This window comes from Colobus angolensis, unplaced genomic scaffold (genome assembly GCF_000951035.1).
Source record: "Colobus angolensis palliatus isolate OR3802 unplaced genomic scaffold, Cang.pa_1.0 Scaffold22, whole genome shotgun sequence".
Lineage (NCBI taxonomy): Eukaryota > Metazoa > Chordata > Mammalia > Primates > Cercopithecidae > Colobus > Colobus angolensis.
In genome coordinates this window covers 3,311,285-3,327,850 of record NW_012115377.1, presented here as the reverse complement: position 1 = coordinate 3,327,850, position 16,566 = coordinate 3,311,285, and the positions used below count along the sequence as shown (strand labels likewise).

General features: G+C 54.2%; 1 protein-coding gene across 2 annotated transcripts in view; it reads left to right on the top strand.

The window, feature by feature from the left end:
* RFX2 (regulatory factor X, 2 (influences HLA class II expression)) overlaps positions 1-9,346 on the top strand; it is a 55,774-nt gene extending 46,428 nt beyond the window's left edge. For both annotated transcript variants that reach the window (XM_011943516.1, XM_011943517.1), the window contains 5 exons: positions 554-703; positions 1,400-1,608; positions 5,297-5,450; positions 6,857-6,899; positions 7,553-9,346. In XM_011943516.1, coding sequence (XP_011798906.1) covers positions 554-703; positions 1,400-1,608; positions 5,297-5,450; positions 6,857-6,899; positions 7,553-7,668 — 672 coding nt within the window. In that variant the 3' untranslated portion in view covers positions 7,669-9,346. The remainder of the gene's footprint in view (positions 1-553; positions 704-1,399; positions 1,609-5,296; positions 5,451-6,856; positions 6,900-7,552) is intronic.
* The last annotated feature ends 7,220 nt before the right edge of the window (positions 9,347-16,566 follow it).

Here is a 16,566-nt window from a genome sequence, read left to right as displayed (position 1 = left end):
ATAAAAATAATAAATAAATAAAAATTTAAAAAAATAAAAAATAAAAATAAAAAAATAAAAATTCAGATTCAGGGCCAGTGCAGTTGTTCACACCTGTAATCCCAGCACTTTGGGAGCCCAAGACAGGAGGATCATTTGAGGCCAAGAGTTGGAGATCAGCCTGGGCAACAAGCAAGACCCCATCTCTTAAAAAAATAAGATTCCCAGGCCACACCCACTAAAAGTCTGACCCTATAGCACCCAGGAATCTGTGGTCTCAACAGCCCCTCCAGAGAGCCACAGGGACTCTAGAAGTGGGCATGGTGCTGGTTGTGAATTCTAACTCAGCGGGACATGGGCTTCGGTTAGCGACGCGTGCGATGCACCGGCGAGGTCTCCGCTTCACTGATTCTCACCCACTGGGTCCCTAAGAATAGCAGGGGCTTCCCTCTTCCCTGCCCAGGTTGCTGCTCCCTGCTCCCTGCTCCTTGTGTTGTCCCTGAGCCCTGGCAGCCCTGCAAGGAGTGCAGCGGAACAGGCTCTTCCCCTGCTCACCACGCGCCCTGGCTTACAGGTGGGCGTCGTCAGTGCCTTTGCCCAGACGCTGCGGCGCTACACGTCCCTCAACCACCTGGCGCAGGCGGCCCGGGCGGTGCTGCAGAACACGTCCCAGATCAACCAGATGCTCAGCGACCTCAACCGCGTGGACTTTGCCAATGTGCAGGTGACCTCCTCCACGCCGCCCCCAGGGCCTGGGCTTCCCGCCCTCCAGCAAAACCAGCAAACCCACCGAGTGGAGCCCATGGCAAAACCTGGCCCCCTGCCCCGAGCCTGGCCACAGTTCTGTTGCACGACACGGGTCCCAGGCCAAAGCCCACCCACGGCCCCCAGCTCTCTCTACTCCATCATCTCTCAGGGCCCTCTGGCGTCCAGGTGCTGTGGCCAACACTCCTGCTCATTTTCCTCACAAAGGCTCCTGGTTTCCAGGATCCTGGCACCACGTTGACCTCCCTGTGGCCATTTTCCTGACTCTGTCCCCTGGGCTTGGCAAAGTGCCGGCCCACAGCGGATTCAGAGCTATGCTTATTTCAGGCCCTGGGTTTATCCATTAAGTAAATAAATGCACACACACAGTTAGAAGTCACCCTTTTAAAACAAAACGAAATGAAGACCTCGTATAGCATGAGCTTTGATCCAGAAAGACCCGGGTATGAGTCCCCGGAAGCCGGGTAGGATCCCCCCTGGCTCTCTATTCTGCCCCTGTTATGGGAGACACAGGGTTTGGCTTGCAGCTGTCAAGGTCAAGGACGAGAAGGCTCAAGCGCAGCACGATGTCCTGCCCTGAGCACCGCTAGGTCCGGGGAGGGCTGCCGTGGCTGGGGGTCTGTGTTGCTGACACTGGCCTCCACCCCGCCTACAGGAGCAGGCCTCGTGGGTGTGCCAGTGTGAGGAGAGTGTGGTGCAGCGGCTGGAGCAGGATTTCAAGCTGACCCTGCAGCAGCAGAGCTCCCTGGACCAGTGGGCCAGCTGGCTGGACAGCGTGGTCACCCAGGTCCTGAAGCAGCATGCTGGCAGCCCCAGCTTCCCCAAGGCCGCCCGGCAGTTCCTGCTGAAATGGTCCTTTTACAGGTTAGTCCTGCCAGACCTCCGAGAGAATTCTGGCGGGTGGGGGGCTCCGAGGCCAACTTCTAAGGGGTAGCTCGGCTGGTGAGCTCAGAGAAAAACAGGGCTCAGCAGAGTTCCAGCAGTGCCTGAACCCCCAAAACACAAGTACCTGGCTGGGGGCCTCACTCATGACCAGCGGCTCCCAGGGGCAGGCCCAGAAGGTGACCGTAGCCTAAAAACTAAGTTGCAAGTTCTGGAGACAGAAATAATGACTGGGGCTGGGCCTGGCGGCTCACACCTATAATCCCACCGCTTTGGGAGGCCAAGGCAGGAGGACGGCTTGAGACCAGAAGTTCGAGACCGCCCTGGGGAAAATACCAGGACCTCTACAAAAAGTGAAAACACTTGCCTGGGCGTGGTGGCGTGTGCCTGTGGTCCCACATACTTGGGAGGCTGAGGTGGGAGGATCCGTGAGCCCTGGCGGTCCAGACTGCAGTGAGCCAAGATTGCACCACTGCACTCCAGCCTGAGTGACAGAGCAAGACCCCATCTCTAAGGGGGAAAAAAAAAAAAAAAAAAGCTGTCTCAGAACTGAAGGGCACAAGTCTGCAAACTGAGAAAGCTGCTGACTTTCCCTAGGGAGGCTCCGGGTGAAATTTCAAAACACCAAGCTTGAAAAACAGCCATAAAAGCTTCCAGAGAGAAAGCGACAGGCTGGGGATGGGAGCAGCATTACACTTCTGAACAATGTGCAGAAACCTGGAAGGCAGTAGAGCGATGTCCTGAGAGTTCTGATGGGAAATTATTTCCAAGCTACAAACCTACCCTGTGCAGACCAGGGCAGGGGAGCCAAGGCTTCCAGAGGGATCGTCCCCAGGAAAGGCACCAAGATGCCTCCTGCAGTTCTGTCAGGAGTTTTAGTCTCATGAGTACATGGAAAAGTGAGCATTTTTTTAAAAAGAGCCAGTTATTACCCCAGGAAGACACAAAGCTGTTCTGTGGCTGACAGGCCCGCATGACCCAGCGCGTGGATGAGCTATGGCCACAGGGCCAAATTGTTATCCCCACCTGTATTAGTCCATTCCCACACTGCTGATACAGACATGCCCAAGACTGGGTAATTTATAAAGAAAAATAGGTTTAATGGACTTACGGTTCCACATGGCTGGGGAGGCCTCACAGTCACAGCGGAAGGCCAAGGAAGAGCAAAGGCACATCTTACATGGTGGCAGGCAAGGGAGTGTGTGCCGGAGAACTCCCCTGTATAAAACCATCAGATCTCACGAGACTTATTCCCTCTCAAGAGAACAGCATGGGAAACATCTGCCCCCATGATCAGTTACCTCCCACCGGGTCCCTCCCACAACACGTGGGGATCATTGTAATTCAAGGTGAAATGTGGGTGGGGACACAGAGCCAAACCATATCACTGCCCAGCCCATTGTGCAAATAAAGTTTTATTGGAACCTCAGCCACACGCATTCATTCACAGATCAGCTACAGCTGTCAATGCAAACAGAACAGTGTGACTGTTGGGCACAAAGCTGACAGTATTTACTATCTGGCAAGCATGAAAACGAGTTTGCCTGGCTGGGTGCAGTGGCTCATGCCTGTAATCCCCACACTTTGGGAGGCTGAGGTGGGCAGATCACTTGGGATCAGGAGTTCAAGACCAGACTGGCCAACATGGCAAAACCCCATCTCTACTAAAAATATAAAAAAGTCAGGTGTGGTGGCCGGTACCTGAAATCCCAGCTACCTGGGAGGCTTAGGCAGGAGAATCTCTTGAATCCGCGAGGCAGAGGTTGCAGTGGGCCAAGATCGTGCCATTGCACTCCAGCCTGGGCAACAAGAGCCAAACTCTGTCTCAGTTAAAAAAAAAAAAAAAAAATTTGCCAACCCCTCAGCTGGCCAGCCAGCACGTCACTTTTCTCAGCTCCCTCCTTACACACTCCCCTGGCCACGCTGCTTCAGGGCCTTTCCACCTGCCCCTCTTTCCTGGAACATCTTTCCCCCAGACAGCCATGCAGAGAAACCCATCATCTGCAGAGAAACGCCCCACCTCCAGCCTCTGTAAATAAGACGGCCCATTCTGTCCCACCTTCCATGCCCATGCCCTGCTTTTCTCCTGGCACTGATCGTCACCTGTCTCTCGTCATCTGTTCACTTGTCTGTTGTCTGTCTCCTGCATGATCAGGATCAGGCACGCTACCTGAGTGCCGGGACCTCGCTTCTGTTTAAATGCTGGCTGAATGAATGAATGACAGGAACCACATGCCTAACAGACTGCGCGGCTCTGCCATGGGCCTAGCACACCACTGCCACATAACAGAAACACCAGTGTAGCCAGAAATTACAACAAAGCCACACAGGGGTAATGGAGGAGGAAGAGCAGGGGAAGAGGCAGTGTAGGGATGCCGATGCCTGTCTCCATGGACAGAGGGAAGGTTGCAAGTGGAAGAATCGAGAAGAGCAGAGTGAGCGCAGGACTGAGGTACCTGCCAGCCAAAGAAGAGCACAGCTCAGAGCTGGAGGGGATCGGGGTCACGTCTGCAAGGTGGGGGTGCTCTTCACAAGGGAGACTGAGACACTGTTCCACTTCATTCTCTTGTTTGTTTGTTTGTTTGTTTTTTGTGACAGAGTCTCGCTCTGTCACCAGGCTGGAGTACAGTGGTGCAATCTTGGCTCATTGCAACCTCCGCCTCCTGGGTTCAAGCAATTCTCGTGCCTCAGCCTTCTGAGTAGCTGGGATTACCGGCGCCTGCCAGCATGCCTGGCTAATTTTTGTATTTTTAGTAGAGATGGGGTTTCACCATGTTGGCCAGGCTGGTCTCCAACTCCTGACCCCAAGTGATCTGCCCACCTTGGCCTCCTAAAGTACTGGGATTACAGGCGTGAGCCACCGTGCCCAGCCCCTTTTGGTCTTATATTGATCCTTCAGACCAGGGGCCGCCTCTCCTGGAAAGAACCAGGTAGTATTTGCAGCCATCCTGGGAAAGACAATATAGGAACGGGCATGACGCGTGCCAGTGGAACTGTTTATGGACACCAACATGTGAATTTCATGTAATTTCCACATGCAACCAAGTATAATTATTCTTTTGACTTTTTCAAAACGTGAAGCATTCACAGCTCACAGGCTGAGGGCTGGATGAGGACTGGATCTGGGCTGAAGTCTCTGAAACTCCTGCTTTCACCGACAGAGACTAAAGCACCCTGGCTTTTTGTCTTGTGTTTAGGTGCCTGAAACCACAGGCTGAGGAATGGCGGGAGGTGGCAAGGATACGGGGAAGGTGGGGAGAGGCGCCTCCTGCTGGGGAGACAGGCACCAGCTGCCAGCCTGTGCTCTGATTCGGAGTCCGAAATGTCGCTGGAATCACCAGCTGCGATCTGTCCAGCGCCCGTGCTAGCACCAGCTGCAGTTGTGTTTCCAGCAGCCTGTCGCTTTGGGGCTGACTGCCCGTCTCCTTCTGCTGTCCCCCGGGTGGTCTCTGGAACTGAGTGGGCAGGCCTGCCCCACCCATCCGTCACGCTAGGCCCAGGGTCCTGGCTGCCATCAGCCCCCAACAGTCCGGCAGGTCTTAGGATCACTCAGGGTCTGGGTTCCCCAGGAAACACAGAGCAGGGGGTGTGTTGCTGCCATGAAGCCTGGCCCGGGACCCAGGTTCCATGCTCCCCTGAGGGTCCCCAGCCTCTGTCCGCTTGCCCCCAGCTCCATGGTGATCCGGGACCTGACCCTGCGCAGCGCTGCCAGCTTCGGCTCCTTCCACCTCATCCGCCTGCTCTACGACGAGTACATGTTCTACCTGGTGGAGCACCGCGTCGCGGAGGCCACCGGAGAGACTCCGATCGCTGTGATGGGAGAGGTGAGGACCCTCCTGGGCAGGACGGCTGGGCTTGGCCAGGCCTGTGGGCAGAGGGCAGTGTGCTCTGAGCAGCCCGGAGAGAGGACACTCACAGGTCCTGCTGCTCTGCCGCCGGACAGATCCACAGCTCTGTAAAGAGCCACAGAAACGGGCCCACTCATGCCAGGACACAGCAGTGGCTTTCAAAACATCCAAACCACAGTTTGACCAGCACCGGGAAGGCTCTGGGGCTCTGTCCGAGTTCACAGTCACCATCAAACCGCTGGCTCTGAGGGAGGTTGTCCTTGGGTGTGCTGCCACGCAGGGGAGGCCTCGGACACACCCCCAAAGTGTTCTTTGTATTGTGGTGACATACACAGAGGGTGGTATTTCCACATTGAAGCACACAATAAAGTGACATTTAGCACATTCCCAAGGTGCAGCTGGCACTACTGTCCAGTTCCAGAACATTCCATCACCCCAAAAGGAAACCCCGTCCCAGGAGCAGTCACTCCCAAGCCCCTCCTGCAGCACAGCACCCGCGCAGCCCCCTCCTGCCTCTGTGGATTGGCCTGTCCTGGACATTTCATAGAAATGGGATCACACACTGTGTGGCCTTTTGTGTCCGGCGTCTCTCACTGAACGTGACGTCTGCGCTGGGAACCGGGTCAGAGCCTGGTTCCTCTCCTGGCTGCGTTGTTCCAGGCGTGGCTGGCCGCGCTGCGCTGACCCTCGTGCCTCCGTGCTGCGTGGTGGCTCCCTCTCTGTGGCCGTTGGGAATGGTGCTGCTGTGGGCATTTGTGGGCGGGTTTTTGTGTGCACACCTGTGTTCAGTTCTTTGGGGTCCACACCTTGGCGTGGACTTGCTGGGCTGCATGGGTTTGCCTCGAGGAAGAAACGAGGAGATGCTTGATGAATGGCAGGGTCCCTACCTTCTTACTACCCAGAGGCCACAGCACTCTCAGAGTCGGTGGCCAGGGCCCCACAACGTGCGCAGAAACTGTGGCAGCTGTCTGTTCCCGGCATGTTGGCATGGACGCCGGGCTCCGGGGCAACCAAGGACTGTTTTTCATGCTGTATACAGACTTCAGGGAGCAAAGATAACTTGGCCCACGGCCCTTCCATGCCACCTTAAAACCCGGAGCAGCCACACCCAGGGGACCTTGGGAACCAGCTCCTGTCCCCTCACTGCCTCAAGCAGTCAGCACCCTCCACCCCCAGCAGTTCCCAGAGGCGGCCTGGGACAGGGGTCAGGGACCCACCCAGATGCCTGGCAGCATCAGAGCCACTTCTCAGGGCAGACCCTAGCTGCTTTACTGTGAATGGAGAACGTGGCTCAAGGCAAGGTTGGGCCAGCATCTCCAGAGCCCCCAAACAGCAGCTGCCGCCCCCCTGCAGGCACCCCTGACTCCAGGTTTCTCTTTCAGTTCAACGATCTCGCCTCTCTGTCGCTGACGCTGCTTGACAAAGGTGGGTGCGTCTGTGGCTTTCCCGCCACGGCCCTCCCAGGAGGGTGGTACTCCTGGCCGTGGCCTGTCTGCCTCATCTCATGATGAGCAGGTGGAAATGGGGGCAGCCCCTGGGGGGGTGAGGGCCCTGGGATCTGGCGTCCAGACAGTGGCTGATGGCCCTGGGCAGCAGGCGCCACTGCAGACTGGCTCAGCTGGGGCTCAGAGTGCTGCCGGCCTCTGGGTAGCCACTGCCCAGGGACCTCAGCACCAGGTCCGGACCAGGCAGCCTCTGGTCTCCTGCGCCCATGCCCAGCAGTAGAGTGGGACAGGCAGGCCAGAGGAGCCCCTGGGCCCCGTCCCTGCTCCACGCAGGTGGGAGGAGGACACAGGTGGGAGGAGGACCCCACAGGCCCCAGGCCCATCGGCACTGGGGAAGGGAGGCACAGGGCAGAGGCTCTTTTGCCTGGCCCAACCTGGGGTCACCTCTGGGTGACCAGGTAGGTGGGAGAGGACAGATCAGCCTGGAGCAGAGGCCAAGGCAGGGTCCACGGGCTGCCATGTGTCCTTAGTACCCTGCCTGGCGTGCCGGAGCAGCTCTTGGAACATGCACTTCCGTCTCTCCCTCCCATGCCCTCCTGATGATGGACACTGACCCTACCCCTCCCTCTGCAGATGACGTGGGCGATGAGCAGCGCGGCAGCGAGGCGGGCCCGGATGCCCACAGCCTGGGCGAGCCCCTGGTGAAGCGGGAGCGCAGTGATCCCAACCACTCCCTGCAGGGCATCTAGCAGCCCCGGCCGGCTCCTCCGCCAGGTTCCAGAAGATGCTGCCCGGTCGCTCTGGGAACCTGGACTTCAGCGGCTCCACCAAATTAGTGCCTCTTAGACGATGGATGTTTACTTTGACTCAAGCGGGGCCTCCCGGGGTCAGCGTGCCCTTGAAGGCCGAGAGAGTGTTCAAGAAGGAAAGCAGTTGTTGAAGCTACAGAAGCCTGGGCCGGGGCTCCCACTGACTGTAGCTGTGCTCTGGGTGCCAGGCCCCTGTATAGCCACCAGGGCCACACCAGACCATGGGTTCTTTGTTCTGGGCAAACCCTCCTCTGCTGGAACTCTGGACTTTGGCCCCAGTCCCTTTAAGAGCTGAAGGAGCTGTGCTGAGAGCGCTGGCCCCTACACTCAACTGGAACCAATTTTCACCATGATTTAAAATTGAAAAACCTGGCAGAGCCCGAATAGAAAGGGACGGCCTCTCCCCTCCTACCTGCCACCACTGGGGAGGCACAGAGCTCGCCAGCATCCCTGGAGTCCCCTCAGGAATGGAAAGTGGAGTGCCCTTGTCTGGTAGCACCATGTGGGAGGGACCCAGCTGGGAGCGGTGCCCTGCGGCCTTTTAGAGCCAGCCTGCCCTGCCCCGATGCGCTGAGGCGGGAGGCCGGCTATACTGCAGGAACCCATCTCCAGATGCCAAAGGACTTGAGGGGCAGCTGACAATCGCTGTGTCCTGGACAGATCCGCAGCTCAAGAAAGAACAAGCCACAGAAACGGGCTCGCTCGTGCCAGGACAAAGCAGTGTCTTCCAAAAACTCAAAACCAGAAGTTCTGTCAGCACCAGGAAGGATCTGGGGCTCTGTCCAAGTTCACCGTCACCATCAAGCCGCTGGCTGTGGAAGGAGTCTGTCCAACAGGAACAGCGTCACAGCCGCGACTTCGGAAAGCAGCCATCCTGCCTGTTGTCCAAACAGCAGTGCCTGCGTCCCGCTCCACGGAGTCTTCCAGAACACCTCCCTCTGAATTAATCCTGGAGCACCCCAACGCCCAGCGAGTCCCACCTTGTCCTCTTCAAAGTCAAAACTCTTCTCTGGGGACAAATATTTGGGACTTTCGAAGCCCCGAACTTGAGACACCGAGTTTCTCTCCATGGAGACACGTAGCCGCTGCAGTTGGACAGCTGCGTGCTGGAGTTTCTGCCCCCAAACCAACTGCAGAGAAGAAAGACCAGCCTCGGCCCAGGACGCGCTTTCTAACGCAATGCAATAGTTTTCTCGTTTTGGAAAAATGTTTATACCAATAGTTTTGTGCTCTATTGTTATTAGAACGTTTCTTATGAATGTGTACATTGCCGTATATTCAGTCCCAAATGTTTTGTTCTCATTCACACAGAAGGTACTAATAGCTCACGTGGCCTTTAAAAACCTTACTTCCCTGCTTGCAGGAGCTCAGAGCAACGCTCGGCCTGCACCAGAGCGGAGGGGCAGGAAGAGAAAGACGCGTGCTCACTTTAGAAACGAAAAGTCAGGAATAATCACTGTTTGTCTGGTCGTATAGCCCAAACCTTAGTTGAAATCCGACGGAAAGAATGTCTTTATACGTCTCCTCTCCTTGGAGACACTGAAGCTCACAGTTAACAGATTGCAGCGCCCGGTTTTTGCTCACTCCCGGGAACCAATACAAGCTGGTTTCTGCCTTAGGCTCCGGCCCGTCTTTCCGATCCACGAGGAGCAACAGAGGTGGCAGCAAAGCCATGAGCCTCTCAGGCCTGTCTTGTTTTTCACAGCAGTAAACACTGAGCGTGCCCACTTTCGGACTCACTGTCCACACTCCAGGCCCTGCCCCCCTGCCCTGGGACACCAGCCTGCCGGGCTTGCACCCTTCAAGACCCAGAGGAGAAGCTACAGAGGTGCCCCCCGCACTTGCCTGCAGGCTCCCTGGGGATGTTCTAGTGCCTTCCAAAAGGAGCCCGGGCCCCTCACTTCCTTAGCAAGGCCCACCCTGGGCCAGTGATGGCGCAGAAACACTTCTTTGTACAGGATGGTCAGTGGCTCCTGTTTACACTTTGGGATTTTTCTTTTGTTTTTGTTTGTTGTTTGTTTAAGAGATGGTCTCATTCTATTACCCAGGCTGGAGTGCAGTGGCATTATCATAGCTCACTGCAGCCTCAACCTCTTGGGCTCAGGTGATCCTCCCCCCTTCGGCTTCCTGAGTAGCTGAGACTATAGGCGTGCACCACCACATCCAGTTAATTTTTTTTTTTTTTAATAGAGACGGGGATCTTCCTATGTTGCCCAGGCTGGACTCAAACTCCTCAGCTCAAGTGATCCTCCCACCTCGGCCTCCCAAAGTGTTGAGATTATAGGCATGAGCCACCAGCCTGGCCTCCTGTTGGCATTTGTTACAGGCTGGACCCACTTAGATCTAGTGGAGAAGCAGGCGCACTGGTCTCGGATCCGAACCACTGGTTGTCCTCAGGGTCTCCTTGGTACAGTTGGGGCCAAACTGCAGAATCATTGAGAATCGGTGCATGAGCTTGCTCAAAAACGGCCGATTCCTGGACCCCATCCACAGGGAGCCTGACTCAGTGGGATTCGGGTAGGGGCCAGGAAGCGTGTTGTTGCTGCCATTTCCTCTCAGGGGACTGTGGTGCGGGGCTGCAGGACTTTGAAGAAACTCTGCAGAGGAGAGCAATGGGCTCAGGAACCCGGCAGGGCCCACCTGCGGGAGGGAGGGTGGCCCACAAAGGCTAGTATAGTTCTCACTCAGCTGCGCCTAAATCTGTTTCCCAAGTGCCAGGCCAGTGCCCCGTATGCCCCCAGAGACACTCAGCCTTTGCCCCAGTCCAGGCCTCTCTGTCCCAGGTGACACTAGAATCGCCCCTCCCTTCCCTGGGCTGGGACTCCAGGACCCCACTGGGTCCTGACGGTGCCAACTTCAGCCCGGAAATCCACTCGCCCCAATTTCAGACCTTCCTCCAGCTGAGACCCCTGAGTCAAATTAGGCAAGTACCAACTCCCCACCTCCCCAACCGCCGAAGAGCCAGGCCTGGTGTGGACTGCAGGCCCCAGAGTAGGAAACCCAAGCCCCGCCCATGGGGCCTGACAGGCTGGGGAAAGCGGGAGCTCAGAGCATGGGGGATGGTGCCCTAGGAAAGAGGAGCCTGCTTGAGCTCCTCAGGCCATCATGTGCCTCCAGAGCCCTCTGGGTAGGTCCCCAGGGTGCAGTCGCCTCAGAAAAAAAAAAGGGGAAACTTGGTTTTACCAAGCATCTTAAGGGGGTACTGGCCGTAATCACAGCAGCCTCCACGCTACACTTCTGTCCCGTCTCCTCTTTTTGATGACCTAAGGTAGAGGTAATCCCCATTGTACACGTGGGAAAAGCAAGGCTGCTGGTTGGAATGCCGATGTGATGGCTGGAGCACAGCAGCCACAGTGGACCTCAAGGTGGAAGCCCCGTGATAAGGATGGAAAAGCAATGAGTCAGAAGGAGGCTGGGTCCCCGGTGATGATGGAGCTGCCGTTACAGCCCTGACCTCCAGGCAGACATCAGCAAGGAGGGGTGGGGAGCCCCAGAGATGTCCCTGCCTTCACAAACTGTCTGGTGGCAGGAACTCCAGTGCAAGATGGGAGGGGACCCCACGCACTGCAGCTACCAGCATGCTAAGAAGGGGGAGATGCGGGCCAGGCACAGTGGCTCATGCCTGTAATCCCAGCACTTTCAGAGGCCAAGGTGGGTGGATTACGAGGTCAGGAGATCGAGACCATCCTGGCTAACATGGTGAATCCCCGTCTCTATTAAAAATGCAAACATTAGCCAGGTGTGGTGGCAGGCGCCTGTAGTCCCAGCAACTGGGGAGGCTGAGGCAGGAGAATCGCTTGAACCTGGGAGGTGGAGCTTACAGCGATCAAGATCGTGCCATTGCACTCCAACCTGGGTGACAGAGCGAGACTCTGTCTCAAAAGAAAGAAAAAAGAAAGGGGAGAAGCTCCACCTGGATAACCCCCGCCACCTGTTTTCCTCCTGCCTCTGGCTGCTGCTCCTCTGTGCCTGGGTCCTGCCTACTCCTCTCCTCCTTCTACCCCCTCAGTCACCTCAGCCCCTCCCGAGATGGAAATACCTCCACAAGCTGCTGACTTCACCTCTGCTCAGAGCTCCTGGGTGCCTGGCCCTCGGCAGAGCAAGACAGCAGCCTGGCATCTGGCCGTCCAGACTTCCTCCCCATGTCTCCATCACAGTGTGGGCAGCACCTTCTGTCTACCCACATTGCCCTGCCCCACCCCTTGGCCCTGCCTCAAAAGGACCATAATCAGACCATTTCTCCCCTTCCTCTTTGCTACTCCCCAGCTCCTCCTTGGCCAGGAGAGGCAGAGTGGCGAGGTTTCGACTGCACAGGTTTGAGAGTCAGCTCCACTGTGCCCTCAAGTAAATTGCCTTCATCAGTTTCTCCCTCTGGAAAAGAGACAATAAAAATACCTCACAGTGTTGTGAGAAAGAAGATCAATATACAGAAAACACTGGACTAAGCCTTCAAGAGTTGTTTCTACCCCTCGGCACTGCAGATACTACAGATGGTGGGGTGTCAGATAATTCTCCAGGGTGGGCCCATACTGGGCACTGCAGGGTGCTGAGCAGCGTCCCTGGCCTCCACCCACTCTGTGCCAGGAGCACCCCAGCCCAATCCTGACAACCAAAAATGTCTCTGGACACTGTCCATGTTGCCTGGGAGACACCTTCCTCTTTAGCACTCGTCTTAATTGGCGCTTCTTCCAGGAAGCCTTCCTGGGTGCTCCCTGGGTAGATTAGGGTCACTTAGACCCAACTTCCCCACCATACTTTATAGTAATTGTTTGCAAATCTATCTTTCCCACAAGCTCTGCGAGTGAGTAGCTATCATGTGCCTTGTTGAAATGGATTTCCCAAATCTATCACAGCACATGCTCAGCAAACATTGAGGGCATGAGGGAGTGGGGAGGGCCCCTCAGAGAAGGCATTCTTTACGGTGATCGTGGGAAGGAAGGTGCTGTGCCAGGGAGGAGAAAAAAATGTCCAGAGGAGTGATGAGGAATTCCAAAGAAATTGGAATTCAGGCAGGAGGCCACCAAAGGTTTCTGATGTAATCAAAGCTGGGCTTTAGAAAGCTGTATTCGGGCAGGGCGGATTACATTGGAAGAAACAGGAGCAGGGGGTCAGTTAGGTGCTTGTTAAGATAGAACAAGTGAGGGGGAGAGTTGTGGCTGCGGGGTGGAGCAGGGGCACCCAGGAGCCCTGTGGAGATCAAATTGGTGAGTTATACCTGGTTTGGTTTGTTTTTGTGTGTGTGGTTTGGTCTTTTGTTTTGTTTCATTTTTTGAGACAGTCTTGCTGTTGCCCAGGCTGGAGTGCAGTGGCACAATCTCAGCTCACTGCAACCTCCACCTCCTGGGTTTAATCGATTCTCCCCCTCAGCCTCCTGAGTAGCCGGGATTATAGGCGTGCGTCACCATGCCTGGCTAATTGTTGTATTTTTAATAGAGATGGGGTTTTACCATGTTGACCAGACTGGTCTCAAACTCCTGACTTCAGGTGATCTGCTTACCTCAGCCTCCCAAAGTGCTGGGATTACAGGCGTGAGCCGTCGCGCTTGCCTTTTTTTTTTTTTTTTTTTTTCTAATGAACCAGGATAAAAATCTAAAACATCAGGAGTGATGATGTAATAAAGATAAATATAGCTTTGCAAAATTTTCATTTCAGTGTATGTGTGAGTGCACATATACACATGCATTTATGGTATTGGGCTGCAATGTAAAATGCATTGAATACGCATAGGTCTCCAAAGCCACAGGACCATATATGCATGAGTATATGTGCACTCACACAGAGGCTTTCAGGAGGGCTGAGTTGTTCTCAGCCTATTGTGAGATCGTGGGCCCCTCCTGGAATCCTGTCATGGATGTTTTGTGGGGTTTTGCTATCCAGCATCCATCCTGCCTTCTTTTGGAATAACACCCTGATTCTCTTGGAGGAGTGATCTTCCTCTTGTGGCTTTAAATACTGTCTCTGTGTGGGTGGGTCTCACATATTGAGGGAGGCTGTTCCAGGTGGGAAGGGAGGGAATGAGTTCAGCATGTTGGGGGTGGGGGGAGTGGTAAGGAGGCTTGTGTTGCTGGCACAGAGTGAATGGCAGGGCAGGAGGTTGAGGAAGGCTGCAGAGTAATGGGATGCGGGCTTCCTAGGTCCTGGAGAGGAGCTGGGATGCCTCCACTTGAATGTCTCAAATGGCATCTCACACCACTGGTTAGGCACACAGAACCCAGTATGGATTTATTGCTCAATAAATATTTGATGGAAGGGCCAGGCACGGTGCCTCAAGCCTGTCATCCCAGCACTTTGGGAGGCCAAGGCGGGCAGATCACTTGAAGTCACAAGTTCAAGACCAGCCTGGCCAACATGGTGAAACTCTGTCTCTAATAATAATACAAAAATTAGCCTGGCATGGTGGTAGGCACCTGTTTTCCCAGCTACTCTGGAGGCTGAGGCAGGAGGATCGCTTGAACCCAGGAGGCAGAGGTTGCAGTGAGCCAAGATCGTGCCACTGCACCCCAGCCTGGGTGACAGTGAGATTCCATCTCAAAAAAAAAAAAAAAAATTATGGAGGAATGAATTTGATTGGAGGTGAGCAAAAATTAACCTACCGTACCCTGTACCCTGCTGACCCCATCCAACACTTTCTCCTTAGACTCTGAACGCTGAGCTGAAGGGTGAGACTGAAAGCAGTCAAAGCTCAGACATCCTGGGGGAGACACCCGGCGCATTGTCCTCAGTGATTTTCGCTTCTAAGACCTGCTGAAGCTGCCAGTTGCTTCGCCTTTCTTTTTGATCTCATGAACATCCACATAACCTTCCAGCAAATTCCTCCTTGGCTTATATCTTCCAGAACTGATTTCGGGGGGTTGCAATCAATCTCCAAAGAGATACACACCGTCAGCACCCAGGAATTTTCTAGCCAGTCTCAGAAGGGGATTCTGAGACCTCGTGAAGCCCTCCCAAGATGACAGCTCCTGTTTTCAAGGTGGTGCGTCCATACGGCTTGGTAACCGCAGCAGCAGGCTGGGAGCGAGGTGCCACTAAGACTCCCTACCTCCACTTCCATGGCCTGGCTCATGGAAGACGCCAGAACCCCCGCAGATGCGGAGCTTACGTCCCTGGTAAGTTTACCCAGAAGGCAGCCAACTGCCCTTTCTCCTGGAGTTGAGTTTTGATTCATCCCAATCCTCTGCTGCCTCCCAGTGGTCACTGTGTGATACAGCCTTTTCCTTTTCGCAGGGGACACAAAAAGTTGGATTTTGCCCAGAAGCCAGGCTGATTTGTTTACTTATTTGCAATGATGCATGATAAGAAAGATCAAAAACAAGGGAGTGCGTGAGCTAATTTCCTTCCTTCCCTTCTCTTCCTCCCCTTCTCTTCCTCGAATATTTCCTATTTGTTTACAAAGGCCCAAAATATCCCCCAACATAACAATGGGAAAAAGTCACCTGGCAGACACCATTTAAAACAAGAGATTGGGCGGGCACAGTGGCTCACACCTGTAATCCCAGCCCTTTGGGAAGCTGAGGAGGGTGGATCGCGAGGTCAGGAGCTTGAGACCAGCCTGGCCAACATGGTGAAACACCGTCTCTATTAAAAATACAAAAATTAGCTGGGCGTGGTGGTGCGCACCTGTAATCCCAGCTACTCTGGAGGCTAAGACAGGAGAATCACTTGAACCTCAGAGGCAGAGGTTGCAGGGAGCCAATATTGCGCCATTGCACTCCAGCCTGGGCAATAAGACCATTTTCAAAAAAAAAAAAAAATTAATCTCAAAAAAAAAAAAAAAAGCGATCTTGGCCAGGCCCAGTGACTCACACCTTGGCAACACTTTGGCAACACTTTCCCAACACTTTGGCAGGCCTAAGTGGGCAGATCACTTGAAGTCACAAGTTCAAGACCAGCCTGGCCAACATGGTGAAACTCTGTCTCTAATAATAATACAAAAATTAGCCTGGCATGGTGGTAGGCACCTGTTTTCCCAGCTACTCAGGAGGCTGATGCATGAGAATCACTTGAACCCAGGAGGTGGAGGTTGCAGTGAGCTGAGATTGCACCATTGCACTCCAGCCTGGGCAACAGAGAGAGACTCTGTCTCAAAGAAAAAAAAAAGGTATAAATCGCTATCATGTGCCCTTGCTAGGACGCGCTGACACAGACACACATCGCTTCTGTGTAATCCCTGCCAAAAACACTTAACCTGAGTTTCACTGTGAGGAAACATCAAACAAACCCAAAGTTAAGAAGCATTCTACAAAATAATTGCAGTACTCGTTAGAAATGTCGTTGTCAACAAAAAGTATATAAAAAACAGAGGAAATGATCCAGACTAAAGGAAACTAAGGAGAAATGATACCTAAATGCAAAACAGGATCCAGGACTAAATCCTGGAACAGAGAAAGGACACTAGAGCTGAACAGATGAAATGTGAATGAGGTTTGCACATTAGTGAATAGTAGTGTATCAATGCAAATTTCCTGATTTTGCTCAGGATGTGAATATCTGAGGAAACTGATGGAAGTTATATGGAACTCTTCGTACTATTTTTGCAACTTTTTTTAAAGTCTGATTGTATTTCAAATTTATTTATTTTAAAATTTAATTTATAAGAGGCTGTGCGCGGTGGCTGGAGCCTGTAATCCCAGCACTTTGGGAGGCCGGGACAGGTAGATCACAAGGTCAGGAGATGGAGACCGGTCATCCTGGCTAACATGGTGAAACCCCGTCTCTACTAAAAAATACAAAAAACCTAGTGGGTGAGGTGGCGGGCGCCTATAGTCCCAGCTACTCAGGAGGCTGAGGCAGGATAATGGTGTAAACCCGGGAGGCGGAGCTTGCAGTGAGCTGAGATCC